General features: G+C 41.2%; 1 protein-coding gene and 1 non-coding gene across 5 annotated transcripts; one reads left to right on the top strand and one right to left on the bottom strand.

Annotated features, from left to right (window-relative positions):
- Positions 1–1,316: 1,316 nt before the first annotated feature.
- On the bottom strand, positions 1,317–1,387 carry TRNAS-GGA (transfer RNA serine (anticodon GGA)). Its single transcript has one exon. It is a non-coding gene; the product is annotated as a tRNA-Ser (tRNA).
- A 4,185-nt stretch (positions 1,388–5,572) lies between these two features.
- On the top strand, positions 5,573–14,151 carry LOC129657826 (cytochrome c oxidase assembly factor 6 homolog). Of its 4 annotated transcripts, none has more exons than XM_055588480.1 (3): positions 5,573–5,725; positions 6,465–6,624; positions 13,856–14,151. In XM_055588480.1, exons 2-3 carry the CDS (start codon positions 6,481–6,483, stop codon positions 13,949–13,951), a joined length of 240 nt encoding a protein of 79 aa, XP_055444455.1. In that variant the 5' UTR covers positions 5,573–5,725; positions 6,465–6,480; the 3' UTR covers positions 13,952–14,151. The 4 variants fall into 4 exon arrangements, with proteins under 4 accessions (XP_055444455.1, XP_055444475.1, XP_055444465.1 ...); XM_055588500.1 differs by lacking the exon at positions 5,573–5,725 and adding an exon at positions 5,733–5,932; XM_055588490.1 differs by lacking the exon at positions 5,573–5,725 and adding an exon at positions 5,936–6,056.
- The last annotated feature ends 3,003 nt before the right edge of the window (positions 14,152–17,154 follow it).

Below are 17,154 nucleotides of genomic sequence, written 5' to 3' on the forward strand. Positions count from 1 at the left end.
CAACTTTCATTTTCTTTTCTTAGGGGTACATAAAACAATGGGGCAAATTATAATTAATGCATCTTAAATTTAATGGAACATAAGGTTTCTAAGTTCAAGATCAACTGATCTCTAAAATACAGTAATACTAATAACTAATATTTCCTAGAGCACTTATCTAAGACACTATATTCAGAATTTTTTTTTTATGTTTACTGTTTATTGTCTGTTAGATTTCACATTCCACAGAACAGGAATTTTCATCTGTATTGTTCTCTGATGTCTCCCAAGCCCCTAAAACAGTGCCCAGCACACAGTAAGTCCTCAATCAACATTTGTTGAGTGAGTGAATGAATGAATGAAATCTTTGGATGTGCTATTCTAAGTGCTTTGTTTAGAATAGTCCATTTAACTTTCACAAGAAACCTAAGTAGATATTCTAATCATCCACATGTTCAGTTGAGGAAACCCATGTGTATATAAGTTCAGTAACCTGTCCAAGGTCCATAGCTTGACATCACTGGCAGGGGGAGGGGGTAGGACTCAAGCCTAGTCACACTCTTATCCACTGAACTTCTGACAATGCCTGTGTTTCCTTTCTTGATTTAATTCCTATTCCAGGCTCCCACTGTAGTTGGTACATGTCTTTACCATAGCTCTTAATACTCTTTATTAGAGGGCAGTATGGCTTATGTCCTCGCCAAGACTGAGCTTCGCAAGGGCCAAGATCTATCCTTATTTATCTTTGTATCTCCAAGGCCAACCACGGTGCCTGGCACTGTGCAGGAGCTTAACACCTGTGAAGTAATCTAGCTATGTAAGTACAGAACAAGGAGCATGAAAGAAGAGTCAACAGTTTCCAACTAGAGGCCAAAGGACTTACAGAACTGATGAAAAGAAGAGCTTATAAGCAGAAGCTGTTCTGCAGAAAGAACACTATGTGTTCCGATTTTAACCTTACTGGAGTGATGGAAGAACAAACAGATGGAGATGAACCTTAGAGACTTGGAAAGAGAGAACTGGCACAAAGGTTCTTTTAGGACTAAAATACAGACTTGCAAGTCTTTCTGAAAAAAAAAAAAAAGCAAACTAGAGCTATGATCAGCTCACCATGGAAAACAGAATGCAAAGAAAAGAAAAAGAAAAAAAAGGCAACATCTTGGAGCATCATCGTGTTGCGAAGTCGCTCAGTCGTGTCCGATCTTTTGTGACCCCGTGGACTGTAGCCTACCAGGCTCCTCTCTCCGTGGGATTCTCCAGGCAAGAGTACTGGAGTGGGTTGCCAATTCCCAGGCAAGAGTACTGGAGTGGGTTGCCATTTCCTTCTCCAGGGAATCTTCCCAACCCAGGGATTGAACCCAGGTCTTCTGCATTCCAGGCAGATGCTTTACCTCTGAGCCACCAGGGAAGCCCCTACCTACAGTTAAGCATACCTATAGTTCATAGGAGGAAGAAGACAAGGATTCAGCACAGAGATCTAAAAGAATTTCAAAGGATCTCTGCAGCAACACTGAAGTCAAAGAAATCTTTCTTGTTTGTGTCCCTGAGTAGGTGTCTGTGATGACTGCTTTGTAAAACAGTACAGATTATAAATAAAAGTCTGTGGGCAGCAATAGAGAAACAACACATACGTTTTCAGTGCTACTGGGCCTGTCTGGCCCTGCCCACCACTGGTTTGGGGAGCTACTTAGTTCAGACTAGAGAACACCCACACGAAGCTTCTCTCGATGGCAATATGACATGCCTTCTACCTCTTCACCCTGACTTCTCTTCGCCTCCTCTCTTATCCAAACATAGGTTGGAGATTACACTCCCTTTGGGTCAAAACAGCACATCTAAAATCATTTTATGGCACCCTTATTCTTTTACTTGCCCACAGTCTTCAAGATTTTTTAAGTGAATCTGGCCTCTGCAATTCTTATCCTGCATTATTGTTTTTATTATTTACCATATCAACACCTCAAAATTTCTCTCTTCTAGTTGTTTTTGCTCTTGGCTAGACCACAGAGAGTCTTGAGAATAAGCAGGGGTGGGGGAAAGGGCATTATTGCAATTCACTGAATCTCTTTGGTAATATTCTCCTTGTCTGTGCACCAGGCATGGACTTCCCAATGTGTTGCAACTGGTAAAGAATCCGCCTGCCCATGCAGGAGACACAGGAGACCCAGGTTCAATCCCTGGGTTGGGAAGATCTGGAGGAGGAAATGGCAATCTACTCCAGCATTCTTGCCTGGAAGATTCTACGGACAGAGGAGCCTGGTGGGCTGCAGTCTATGGGGTTGCAAGGGGTCGGGCACGACTGAGCACATGCACAGGCACTGTGCCCCAGGCGTACCAGCAGGAATTGCTTAGCAGCCCAAGTGGCAGTCAGCACTAGAGACTATTGACTTTTGACCTAGAAGAGCACATAAGATGGTAAATTCATTAAAAACTTAGTAATCATACTATAAATATTCTGAATTACCATTATTTTTACCTTTCTGTGACTCAAATGTACTAAAGATGACCTTTATCTGGCCAAATAACTACTCTACTTAAAAGTTATATATGACATATATTCATTCTTACTCACAGAAGAGTGTATAAGATATATTGTACAGTTCAAAAAATAAGTATAAAACAACATCCAGTTTTAGAAACAGAACATTGTCAGCGCCTCGGAAGCCCTCCTTGGTCACATCCTGTATCTCTTAACAGTTTTATTATTTAATGTATGTATCCTTAACAGTAGAGTTGAGTTTTGCATTTTTGAACCTGATGTAAGTGGAAACGTATTTAGTGGTTTTTTTAATATGTATTTTATTTTTTAACTTTACAATATTGTATTGGTTTTGCCATATTTGCCTCCTTTACTCAGCAATGAGATTCATCATGTTATTATAGATGGCTATAATGGTTGTCAATTTTCATTGGTGTATTATATTTCACTGTATGACCACATCACAATTTATCCATCCTATTATTGATATGTTTGAATTGTTTATTGTTTTTAGCTATTACAAAGATGCACATATATAAGAGATTCTGAATAGAATTACTGTCATAGTGAATGTGTATCTTTAACTTTACTAAAATCACAGTATTCCAAGGTGATTGTATCAATTTACACTACCATTAATTAGTGTTCGAGGATTCTCTTTGCTTTGTCCTGCTTGAAAGTTTATTACTGTCGGACTTAATTATTCTTTGGTCTGGTGGGTGCGTACTAATACGGCATTGTGATTTTCATGTTCATGTCTGTGGCTACTAATATGGATGTGCATATTTTCTATTGTCGTTTATATTTCCTTATAGGTGCTGCGCCTACTTAAGCCGTTTGCCTATTTTTAGTATTAGGTCATCTGTTTCTTATTGATTTGTAGGTGTCTATATATTTTGGGTATTAATTCCTCATTATATGCTTTGCAAACTTCTCCCATATGGTGGCTTTTCCACTCACTTTATGGTGGTATTTTGTAAACAAATGTCCTTAATTTTAATGTAGTTGAATTTATCAATCTTTTCCTTTATGGCTAAAAAAAAGTTATTCTCAAACCTAAAGTCTTAAAATCATTCTTCCATATAAGTCCTGCTGCTGCTGCTGCTAAGTCACATCAGTCGTGTCCGAGTCTGTGCGACCCCATAGACGGCAGCCCACCAGGCTCTGCCGTCCCTGGGATTCTCCAGGCAAGAACACTGCAGTGGGCTGCCATTTCCTTCTCCAATGCATGAAAGTGAAAAGTGAAGTCGCTTAGTTGTGTCTGACTCTTCGCGACCCCATGGACTGTAGCCCACCAGGCTCCTCCATCCATGGGATTTTCCAGGCAAGAGTACTGGAGTGGGGTGCCATTGCCTTCTCCGTCCATATAGGTCCTAATTTACCTGAAATACTTGGAGTCAGATGTGTTCTGGAATACAGACTTTTTTGGATGTTGGAAAGGTACCACAGAACATGCAATATACACTATATGAGAAGAAATGGGATAGTACCTATGATCAAAAATACCAATATTTCCACAGCAAAACATATCATCAGCTAAGTGACATATAAGGGATTATCATGTCACTAAGTCACATTTTTTTTCCACCAAATCAGTTCCAAAGAGTTGGGTTTTCAAAGTTTGGAGATTCTATAATTAGTACAAAAGTTATGGTAGCCTTATATAATAAAAAATGGAATTTTTCAAAGTTTGGAGGAATTAACTGGTGGAAACATGGACCTGAAACTTGTGTGTGAGTTCTTTACTACTGATTCAAATTATATACTGGTTTGGGACTATTCATATTTTCTTCTCCTGAGTGAGCTAGTTGTTTTTCTTGAGATTTGCACAATCATCTAAATTATATTTGCATTAAGTTGTTTATAAGATGTTCTTTTTATTTCTAAAATACAGTTTAATTACTGGTATAAGTTGTTAATATCTCTCCTTTTATTGCCCAATCCCATTAAATTTTTGTCAATGTTATTAGTCTTTTCCCCCCAAAAAATCAACTTTGGATTTTAAAAATCTACTGTATGAAGTGATGTGCTAGTGCACTAAAACAAAACAAAACCAAAACAAAACACTATTGAACAAAACAAAACACTATCTTATTTGATTTCCACAGTGTGAAGATTCCCATCAGAGGCAATTTCAAGCTAGCAGTATGATACTATTGATTATGGAATTGGGAAGATTTCTGCTTTTAGCATTATTTCCCTCCTACTTTCCTTAATTTTGCTCTCCTTTTTCTAACTTCTGGAAAGGGGATGTTTAGCTGAAGATCTTTCAGCCTCTTTTCTAGTATACTTACTTATGATTGTAAATTTTCCTTTAAGTACTTCATTAGCTTTATTCTACAGGTGTTCCTATTGTATTTTATCGTTTGGCTCAAAGTATTTCTCATTATTACCATTATGATTGGCTATGGGTTATATGGGCTTATTTTTATAATTCTTTATTGATTTCTAGCTTAACTAGAACATGTGCTTAAAAAAACACATGCCGAATGACCTTTAAAATTTGTTCCGAGTCACTTTACAGCTAGGTATGTGGTTGATGTTTGGTAGTATGTTCGCTTTCCAAAAAACCTATGCTCTGACTTTGGTTGTTTTTCTGAGAGTATTCACTAGGTCAAATTCACACATCATTTTATTCAGATTTTCTATATCGTTTCTGGTTTTCTTTTGCTTAATAGTCACTGGGGAAGGCTTGTTAAAAATCATCTATAGAAGAAAGCCGCAAGAGTTCAAAGAAAAGGTGATGGATGATGTTAAGAGATGTACCTGGATCAAACCTGAATCTGGAAACCGGGAGTTTGGTACCCTGGATTCTCAGCTTAGTCGCTTATTTGCCATGTGTCCTGGGGCGTCACCGCCTCTTTCTGGGGGCCATTTATTTTTTTCTTTTAATCTAAGAAGCGAGGAGTTAAGCCCTAACAGCTCTTTGAAGTTTCGTCCCTCTCTCGCCTCAGGTGCCAACTTCCACACAAAGTCGCCGTTTCCGGCAGGGCTCGCACATGAAATCTTCCGGCCGGCGCTTGGCGCAATGTGTATAAAAATTTAGATTCACGAAAGGAGCACAGTTCGTTAAAATTACGAAAAACTGTAGGGCGACAGACACTGAGATATTAATAAAGCCAAGGCCACTCTGAGGAGTGACCGGATCCCACCCCCTTTTCACGTCCACGACCCCTAGGCCCCGCCGCCCTAACCAGAGCAGGCCCGGAAGTCACTCCGACACATAAGAGACGGGAACCGGAAGCCCCGCCCTCCTGGAACAGAAAGGTAGCCCGTAAGGGTCATTCCAAGGCCAGCGAATTCGCTAAGTGAATTGTTTCCTTGGGGTGGTGGGGTCTACGTGACTTGCCCAAGCAGGCGAGGCGACAGTGCGGCTCCAACTCGGCCCCACGCCCTTCTTCCCGGGTTGTTGGACCGCGTGATTCTTTCCTCCCGTCGGCGCCGAAGGGAACCTTGTTCTGGGCGGGCGGAGAGGTGGGCTTGCTGGCGGGGCCGGGTGGGGCGCGCCCGAGAGGCTATGGACCCGGGAGGTAGCTGACTCTCCGCGAGCCTCGAGCTTCTCTTCTGCCAGATGAAGTAGCGCTCCTTGTCCTGCCTGGTGATTTTGCCCTCCTGCATTTATTTGTACAGCACTTTGGTTCGAACAGCAACCCTGTAAAATGGGCAGTGCTACCCTCGTTTTACCGATGGGGAAATAGTCTCGAGAGAATACACGCACTGGATTAAGTGACAGACCATGTGGGAGCCAGGAATCTAACAGCGGCTTTCTGAGGCCAAGCTGCTACCTCAGCAGCGGAGCAATTACATGGAGTAAGAGATAAGCTTCCCCTGCGAGTGCTCTTATGATAACGTTCCTGTAGAACTGATTAGTTGTGGTCGCATCATTAAAATCCGGAGGCAAAGTTTTAAAAAGAGGGGGTCGGAGGGAACGGCAATATCTTTTTCTTTGGCTTGCCTTCTCTGGTATTATAAGTCCTTTGTTAATATCATATATTTTGGTTGACAGCTTGAATCCGCTAGGAATGGCAGCCCCATCTATGAAAGAAAGGCAGGCTTGCTGGGGAGCCCGCGATGAGTACTGGAAGTGTTTAGATGAGAACACAGAGGACGCTTCTAAGTGCAAGAAGTTAAGAAGCTCATTCGAATCAAGTTGTCCCCAGCAGTGGGTAAGTTACATTTGCACATGTTGCTGTTAACTGTCAAAATACATAGAGCTTATAGTGAGTGGTGAACTATGAAATGAAGGACCCTCTGAGGTGTGACAAGTCAACAGTTTCTGTGAGCAGCAGAGAAAACCTTGTCCGGTAATACAGGCTTGTTTTATGTACATATCGCACAGCCCTTTGGAAAATGTCACCAGACTCTTTAAAGTTCCTTGAAAAACAAACTGGGGTCTGGACTCAAGACTACTGTGAAAAATAACCAAAAAATTCCAACCCCCTAAATTGGTAGATTTTTGCAGGATCTTCTTCTTCTTTTTTTTTTTTTAAAAAGATTTATTTGGCTGTCCTGGGTCTTAGTTGTGGCATGCGGGATCTTTATTTGTGGCATGTGGGATCTAGTTCCATGTTGTTGTTAGAAGGAAATGGCAGCCCACTCCAGTATTCTTGCCTGGAGAACCCCATGGACAGAGGAGCCTGGCAGGCTACAGTCCATGGGGTTTCAAAGAGTCCAACATGACTTCACTTTCACTTTCTTCTTTACAAGCCCACGGATTGTAGCCCTTCAGGCTCTTCTATCCATGGAATTTTCCTCCTCCAGGAGATCTTCCCCACTCAGGGATCAAACCTACATTTCTGCATCTCCTGCATTGCAGGAAGATTCTGTACCTCTGAGTCACAGGGAAGCCCTCTAGTTCCCTGACCAGGGATCAAACCCAGGTCCCCTGTGTTGGGAACACAGAGTCTTAGTCACTGGATCACCAGGGAAATCCCTTTCCAGGATCTTCTGAAAGGATAGTATTTAATCTTGGGCAAGAGTTGGCAGGTTCCTCTTCCTAGAGCTACTGTCAGAAATAAAGCTTTCCCTGTTGGCTGCTCAAAATCATGTGATCATATACCTGAAACACAAAGGAGCTTAGGGAGTAGAGGAAACAAAATGATCGCATGGGGGATTCTGCCACCAGCCCCTCCAGATGCCTCGCTGACAGATGCTCATGCTCTGTAGGGCCTGTCCTTCAAATGGGAAGGGGTGGAAAAGGCACCTCCCATCACCAGGCTCAGTAAGTGCTTGATGCTCTTCACTAACAGCCTTTGAGTTGGGTGTTGTTGCTGTCAGTTTCTGGAGCAGACAGCAGAAGCCCAGAGCATTGCAATAGCTTGCTTGCTCTGTATTGGTCAGTAAGTGGCAGAACCATAGTTCTAAGTCAGTCCAGCTGGCTGCTGTGAGGTTTGAACTTTGATTTGATTTCTTACCATCATGCTTCTCCAAACTTTACCAAGCAGTTTGAGAACAGATTATTTTAGAGATGAAGTGGATTTACAACCTTCACCTTTTCACACCTCAAATGTTCAGATAAAGAAGCTGAGGCTTGAAGACCATAAGAAGGCTGTGATGGAGGGTAGGGATGATGGCATTGAAGAGATAATTGCTTTAGATGAACTCTGTGTGTGTAAAAGCAGCACAGTGTAACCTGTCCCATGGGATTACTACGACAATCAGATGTCTAACTTGCCATATAAACTGGGGCTTGGTGGTTGGGTTAGATAATGACTTAGGCAAATATTATACATCTCTGGTTTTCCCATTAGATAGATGCACAGAGACTTAACTTCTAGTTTACAAAGTAGGTGGAAAATGGCGGAGTTTGGGCCAACATCCAGTTCCTTCAAGGCCTGGATACTGTTCCTGCCTATGCAACAGGCCCTTCTTCTCACTCTCTGCTCACTCATCTGTGGTCACTTAGAAACAGGGATGTAGGATGGGAGTGATGAAGCCCTTTGAGGTGAGTGTTGGCAGGTTCCATCTCCACCCTTCCCTACCCCACATTTTCCCAGGAGAACCTCTTCACCCTGAGACCTGTCTTTTGACAGCCTAGCCAGGATTTTCCACTCCAGGTTTACATGTCAGAATCATGTGGAAATACAAAAAAAAGATAGCTATGTCTCAGACCTCATCTCAGATCTGCAGACTTCTGGAAGCTTCTTTTAAAAGGGCTGTGGCTCAACAGGTGATTCTGGTGGATAACCACAGCTGGAATCAATGTCTTAGCCCCTTTGAAAAGATACACTTCAGTGTTCTTGTTTTTTTTCCCTCTTTATCCCCACCAGAACACACTGCTTTTTCTGCATCCTAATGGCTAATGGGCCTTCCCATCTCCCTGATTTCAGGGCAACTTCTGTTCTCAGCATCATAAAGGGTTTTTACCGTCAGCCAGTGCTTCTTTATTGATGTCTCCTCCACTCATACGTAGGCCGAGTGCCATGGCATGCAGGCCCACCCTCTGTCCAGGTTCCCGCATTCTAGTCACAGCTAACATTTCTTAGTACAGGCTCTAGGCACTTCAGGTGCATCATGTATATAATATTCCTCACAGTAGCTCTGTTACTCCATTTTACTTCTGAGGGCCCAGGTCATGTGTAAGTGCAGAGCCTGCATTCAAGCTGAGTAGTCTTGAGTCCAGACCTCATGCTCTTCTCTGATCCACATCCTTCTTTTTGTCCCTGTCATGCAAGAAAAGAACCCGTGGATTAGGCTGTGCAAATCTCATGTTCTGGAAACTTAGTCATAATGCAAGTTTATTTAAATACAAAAGCATTACCTCCTTGGTGGGCTTCCCTTGTGGCTCAGCTGGTAAAGAATCCACCTGCAATGCTGGAGACCTGGGTTCAATCCCTGGGTTAGGAAGATCCCCTGGAGAAGAGAAAGGTTACTCTCTCCAGTATTCTGGTGTGAAGAATTCCATGGACTGTATAGTCCATGGGGTCGCAAAGAGTCAGAGACAACTGAGCGACTTTCACTTCACCTCCTTGGTGGCATTCTTCCTTCATAATTCACTCCCCTAGTTTTCCTTGTCTCCAGCAGCCATAGCTTTTTGGCAGGCTTTTGTGTCTGTTAAATCATACCCTGTAGAGTTCCCTTCTATGCTGCTTAACTTTCCCAAGCCAGTCTTACCTGCAGCCACGGCTTGAAGTACCACTTAGGTGTTGAGGCCCAAATCTACATCCTCTCTAACTCCAGAGCTCTCTATTTGGATGTTCTTAAGGACCAACCTTGACCTCTGCATATACACGAATGAATTCTTCCTCATCTTGTATCCAACAGGCCCCTCCTCACCTGCTCCCCACCTCAGGCAAAGATACTAACATCAACACAGTCCCAGAGATGAGTGTCAGGCTCCACAGTGGGAATTGTTGAAGGACTGGTCTCAGGAGTGAAGCAGGGTAACACAACACCCCTGCAATAGGGTTGGATCCAGTGTGCTTAAGGAACAGCAAGGAGAGAATAGAGGTTAGGATATTCGGCACTGAGAAACCGGGGACAGTGGCTTTTCCTCTGAGTGACAGGGGAAGCCACTGAGAAGCTTTGGGTTCAGGGTAAGGAGACAAGTGAGGTTATGAGGGGGGTGATGGTCAATGAAAAGGTGGTGTGATCAATGGATTGTTGGGATCAGGGTCTTAGGAAGTGAAGAGTGGGCGTTCAGAGAACGGAAATGTTCAGAATTGGGGTTATGGCATGGCTATGTTTGTTGGTAAGGACGAGGGCTAGGCTTTGATCCTGGCAGTGAGGTAGGTTGGAGGAAAAGATCATTGAAGAAAGAGGTCAAGGAGCTGAGAGGCCAGGGTGTTGAAAGGATCAACCACATGGATACTGAAACCATCTGAGTTATGACATGAGTGTTGTTAGAGAAAATGACAACAACCTGAAAAGTTATAGATGCCTCCAAGAAAAAAGGGGTGTGGGCAAAGTAGTCAAAGTAACTTCTGCTGCGTTTGACAGGGACACGCACCCATGGAAAATCTTTGTCTTCTGCAGACTCAGTCCACAATTGAGCTGTTTTCTAGCCTGTGCCCTCAGGTTTTTGCTCCCTTTTCACCTTTTCTTTCTACTCAAGACTTGTTGAAGTCTTACCCAATTGCCATAGAATAAAAATGAAAGATGTTTCCAGAGATGTGTATGAGAAGGTGGAAAGGGTGACAGGGAGGGAGGTGATGGGGTGTCCTCTGAGTGCATTTTATGCGAGATGTTGTGTTTGCATTTACTTTAATTTTCATTCAGTCTTGTGAGGTGCCATTGTATCTCTTTTATATAATAGGAACTAAGGCTCAGAGAGGTGAAATAATTTGTTCAAGATCAGCTAACCAGTAAAGTGGTGGGGAGAGGATTAGAACAGAGGTTTCTCCAATTCCAGAATTTATATTCTTTCACTTAGCTGAAGTCACAGATGAATAGTAAAGATAAAAGTAGAACCAAATAGAGATTTACAGTGAATGCTTCTGTTGTAAAACACTAAAAAAAAACAAATTTGTTACATAATATGTAGGCCATAAAACTAATATGTCATCACAAAACCAAAGTACTTTTACCTCCCTCCTTGCTTTGGACTTCCCTGGTGGCTCAGTGGTAAAGAATTTGCCTGCCAAGCAGGAGACGTGGGTTCGATCCCTAGCCTGGGACGATCCCCTGGAGAAGGAAATGGCAAACCACTCCAGTATTCTTACCTGAGAAATCCCATGGACAGAGGAGTCTGGTGGGCTACAGGCCGTGGGGTTACAAAGAGTCAGACACAACTTAGCGACCGAGCAAGCATGCTCACCCCCTTGCTTAGCCCTTCCATCAGTTTGCCTTGTATTATGGTCCTACTTAAAGTCTCCTGTTGGTTCTTTAACCTAGGAAGGAGCAGGGATCAGGTCTGTCATTCTAGCATCATCCAATGCAGTCTTCCATGAATAGAACAACTGGACAGCTCTATCAATTTGGATGGCATCACCAACTCAATGCACATGAGTTTGAGCAAACTCTGGGAGATAGTGAAGGACAGGGAAGCCTGGTGTGCTGCAGTCCATGGGGTTGCAAAGAGTTGGACGTGACCTAGTGACTGAACAACAACGTCAACTTTGGATGTTTTCTTTTCCCTGTCAAGCTTTGAAATGTCTCAGAAATTCCAGTATTTTGGTATTCATGCTACTATACTGCATCTCATTTAATGGCTTAGAGGACACTGGAATTGTATGTACAGTGCTTTTCAAGGAATGCCTGTTGATTTGTTAGCCTTTTTGGACATTAGCCTCGTAAATGTGCACACGCTGAGGGCCTTCCAATGTTAACTGAATCAGGTGGTAAAGACTAGAGAGAAAAGATTTTCAAGCAGAGTATGGCATATGAAAGGCATGGAAGCAAGATGCATGAGAAATCAGCACACTGGGGAAATGGGGTAGCTCTGGGTGGCTAGCATTTCAGGGGTTGGTGGTACACCCAGAGGATAGCCAGGTGGGCAGAGATTTAGTCTTGAATGACCTCATTTGTCTTACAAACAAGGAGTTTGGATGTTGCCCTTGAAGGCAATAAGGATACCTTGAAAGATCTTTAAACAGGCAGTGACATGATCAAATTGAGATTTCCAAAAGATACTTGGCAGTGGCGTGACAGGTGGATTGAAGGTGGAGAAACCAGTTATAGAGCTATTACAGCAATCCAAGTGAGAAATGACGCGGGCCTGTATTGTAGCGATCAAGACGGGGAAAGAGATCGGAGCATTTGGGTGGATAGTGATGCAGTCACTGAAATAGGGGACAGAGGAGGAAAAACATGCCTGTAGAGAAGTAAGTTCTGGACAATTTGGGAGTGAAATCTAAGTAGGACCATTAAATGGAATTATCCCTTAGGCAGTTGAAAATGTAACAGAAGAAATGCAAAGATCTATTGATTTGCCACAGAAATGTTAAGAACATTGTCTACTTCTTCATCTGATATCCTTTACATATGACATCCGTCCCAGCTCAGTCAGCCTAAGGCTGCCAGAGGTATGTAGTCTGACAGTGAGATTTATTAGCATGCTGTGACCAGGGAGCCCATGCATTGGAGTTGCTGTGGGCATCTCACCAAGTGGAAAGGAGTTATCAGAGGGCTTGTGGAACGGTAGGGTTTAGGTGAAATTGAAATGAAATGATGCTTTGATGGGCCCTGTGTATAAGCAGGCCGTCAACTCCAGACTGAGAAGTGGACCCAGGGTCCTATTTCCTACAAAGATAAATGCTGAATGTCATATGCTCAGAAGTCCCTTACTTGAAGTCCTGCACCTGAGCTGGCGATCAGGACTACTTCTTTGTGTCAAAGTGCCAGTCAGATCCCCCAAGTAAAAGTGGGGGTGTTTCATTTTTACCAAAGTAACTTCAAAGAGCAAATTTCGGATAGTTTGATTTTGGAGAACAGTTTTTTGGTGAAAATAAAGCAGTAGTCACTCAAAGGGGTTTCTTAGGACAGTCTTTGCCTGCAGTACCTCCTCTGGAGGAATGTTAACGTCTTTTATCCCAGCTTGAGACAGGGCAGGGCAGATTTTTACATTCTCAGTCTAAGCTCATTTTTACTTACTTGGGCTCCACTGAAATATTCAACAATTAAATCCTAAGAAAAGTTTTTCTATTCTGATAGTGAAAATGTGTGTCGTATCCTGCCTTTGCCTTGTCTGCAGAACAGCTCAGATAAAGACTCTGAAGATTTTGTGTCTGGCCTTGGTTTTCTACTTCTGTGATTTTACTGTTTCAGGATATGGGGCTTTATGATACTCCAGACTCCCTGTGGCAAGAGGAGGATGTAAACAGAAATAATAAAATGAAATCTTTTAAGTTATTAAAGCTTTACCATCAGTTTCCTTATTCATAGTTCATACATATAATTTTTAATTATGTGTGTGTCTCCTTAAATGTATGTTTCTGGATAAGATAAACTTAATAAAAATATCATGACTGATTGGGTATTCCCTGGTGGGCCAGTGGTTAAGACGCTGTGCTTCCACTGCAGGGGGTGTGAGTTCGATTCCTGGTCGGGGAACTAAGATCCCATATGCCATGTAGTGCAGCCAAAAATAAATAGAAATATCATGGCTGGTGAATTGTAAAGCTTATTGAACTCACAGTTGATAGGAAAAACTTGTACAGTGCCTTAAATCATGAAGTCTTATGACCTGAGAGTTCTGTGGACCCTCGTGGCACATTTTACATGTCTAAGCACAGATACACTTCTTGAGAAAGGTGCACAGCATACTCAAATTCTCAGCAGGGTTCATAACCCAAGAAGGGTTAGAACTCACTGGTCTACACTCCCTTTATAGAGACTCTAGAATATAAATTACTTAGGCTACTTACATAATTTATATTGAATAATTAATTCCATTTAAGTCTGTTCCTTTTGTTTAATCTGTATAGCTTACCCTTATTTCAACCCCTTTTTTCCCAACAGATAAAATATTTTGATAAAAGAAGAGACTACTTAAAATTCAAAGAAAAATTTGAAGCAGGAGATTTCCAGCCTTCGAAAATGACTGCAAAGTCCTAGGCTGTTTCTGAACACTTGAGAAAGGTTGAAATTACTTTTTCTGGACATTCAAAAATGCTTTGACTCTGGGACAATAGTAGTTTGAATGATGGCAGACACCAAAGCCTGTTTCATATATCTGGTTCTTAATTTAAATGATCAAGTAACAAGATTGCATTATTCAAAGTATGAAGAATTGAAATAAAATGATATGAAATATGCTTAATTTAGTAAATATATATTTTAAGAAAAAATTAGACGTAATTATAAAAACATGTGTACCTTTGTGCTGTTAGAGGGTGGGGAGTAGCCAAATACTATTATAGAGATATATACTGAAAAAAGTAGATAGATTTCCATTGTCCTGGGAGTTAGCATTTTAATACAGCCACCAAAAAATGAGGAATTGAAGGTTCAACTTCAGATATACAGGTAATATAATCAAGACCATCTACAAAAGAGCCTTAGAGCTAATACAGTTAACGATAAGACAATGAATGGCTTCCCACGTGGCTCGGGGGTAAAGAAGCCTGCTGCCAGTGCAGAGATGCAGATTTGATCCCTGAGTCGGGAAGATCCCCTGAGGGAAACGGCTACCCACTCCAGTATTGTTGCCTGGGAAATCTCATGGACAGAGGAGCCCGGTGGGCTGCAGTCCATGGGGTTGCAGAGTTAGACATGACTTAGTTACTAAACAACAAGACAATGAATGCTTTTTCCCTAAAATCAGGAACAAGGTAAAAATGTCCCCACTTGTCCTATTCAACACTGTATTGGATTCCCAGCTACTTCAGTTAAGACAAAAAAAGCATACAAATGGGAAAGAAGAAATAAAACTGGCTCTATTCATGGACAATATGATTACCTCTATAGAATATACCAAAGAACCTACAAAAAAAGCACCTAGAATTAGTAAGTGAATCTTAGAAAGGTGGCAGGAAACAAGGTCAATATACAAAAGAAAATCGTATTTGTGTATACCACCATGAACAACTGGAATCTAAAATTTAAAATACACCATTTACAATAGCACTAAAAAAACAAATAAAGGAATACTTAGATATAATCTAACAGTACGTGTAGGACCCATATCCTCAGAACTATAAAACATTGAAATCAGAGAACAACTTAATTGGAGAGGTACTGTGTTCATGAATTAGAAGATTCAGTGTTGTTAAGGAACTGTTAAATTAACCCAAATAAAAATCTCAGGATTTTTGGTATATACTGACAAGCTGATTCTAAAATTTGTATGGAAAGGCAAAATAATTCTGAAAAGAACAAAATTGGAAGGTTCATATTAAATGATTTTAATGCTGTTGTAAAGCTCCAGTAATTAAAGACAATATGGTATTGGCAGGATAGACACATGGTTACAGAAGAGAGTCCAGAAGTACAGCCACACAGACACAGGCAACTGAGCTTGGACAAGGGGGAAAGGGGGAGTCCATGCACAATAAAATGAACGCTGGAACAAACTGCACTTTGGTTAAATAGATACAAAAAAACCTCAAAATAGAGCATAGACTTAAATGTCAGATATAAAACTAACAGAAGAAAGTATAGAGAAAGTCTACATGATTTTGGGTTTGGAAGTGAATTTTTAGATGATGACCTCAAAAGCACAATCCATAAGAGGAAATAAAGCTAAGTTGGACTTTATCAATATTAAAAATTTCTGCTCTGTGAAAGACACTATTAAGAGAATGAAAAGATAAATTACAAACTGGGAGAGAATATTTGCAAGTCATAAATACATCATAGAGAATTTGTATCTAGAATATTGAACGCTTATTTTAAAAAATCACCCAAGTTTAAAAAATGGGCAAATTGTGTGTTTTCATGAATCTATTCGGTGTTATAAGTAACATATTATGAAGACACTCCCTATTATTTGTAGAGTAATGCAAATTAAAGCCATAACAGTTTATCACTACATACCTATTAGAACGGCTTAAAAACATTGATAGTACCAAGTGCTGACGAAGACACAGGGAAACAGAAACTGGTATTCACGGCTGGTGGAGAAGGAGGTTGCCTCTGAAGGGGTCACAAAGGAATTTTTAGGTGTGGAAGCTGTTTTCTATGGCATCGTGGTGTGCACTTGTCAGAACCCACAAGTTATATAAGAGTGACTTTGTGCACACTAAAATCCAATAGGACTTTGGAGAATTCTAGTTTGGAATGAAGACTGATAAATCAGTCTAACTATTACAAATATATGACATAAACTCAATGAAAGGAATGGGTAAGAAAGGAACTGACCCACGTAACTTTGTCAGACATTGGAGGAGACTATGGCATAGAACCAATACAGCATCCAGGATGCCAATGCCAGTGCTCCTGGGACAGAAAAAGTATCAGTGCGAAACCGGAAACCTGGACATAGATCAGAATCGTTTGCTTAGTGAACAGCACCATTATCAATGTTAATTTCTTAGTTTTGATGAATGTCTATGGTTATGTAAGATCCTATTAGAGGTATCTGGGTGAAGTGCATGTGTACTATCTTTGCAACTCTAATGCAAAACAAAAATTGTTTTAATAAAGCTGCAGAAGAAAAACATATATACAGGTAACAGATTCTGAAATCTAAATATTATTTAAACCGACCCAGACAATGATTATGTTCACTGCTGGAAGGTGATAGTTACCATTAAATAATAAAGTAATCCTAATAACAAAACCCTCAGAAGAACAGAAACAGAAAATCAACCCTTGAGGGTTCCAGTCTTACTTTTGGTAACAATGAGCAAGAGTAAGTCACCTCCTCTGGGCCCTTGTAGACAACACTAAGAATACAGACTACTATCTAATCATTATTTGAACCCTGAGCAAAGGTGACAGAGGAAAATTTCCTAAAAACTTTATCTGAATGATTGTGGCAAATAGATGGGGAAACAATGGAAACAGTGAGAGACTTTATTTTTGGGGGCTCCAAAATCACTGCAGATGGTGACTGCAGCCATGAAATTAAAAGATGCTTGCTCCTTGGAAGAAAAGTTATGACCAACCTAGACAGCATATTAAAAAGCAGAGACATTACTTTCCAACAAAGGTCCTTCTAGTCAAAGCTATGATTTTTCCAGTAGTCATGTATGGATGTGAGAATTGGACTATAAAGAAAGTTGAGTGCCGAAGAATTGATACTTCTGAACTGTGGTGTTGAAGACTCTTGAGGTCCCTTGGACTGCAAGGAGATCCAACCAGTCCATTCAAAGGAA

This window comes from Bubalus kerabau, chromosome 1, assembly GCF_029407905.1.
Source record: "Bubalus kerabau isolate K-KA32 ecotype Philippines breed swamp buffalo chromosome 1, PCC_UOA_SB_1v2, whole genome shotgun sequence".
Lineage (NCBI taxonomy): Eukaryota > Metazoa > Chordata > Mammalia > Artiodactyla > Bovidae > Bubalus > Bubalus kerabau.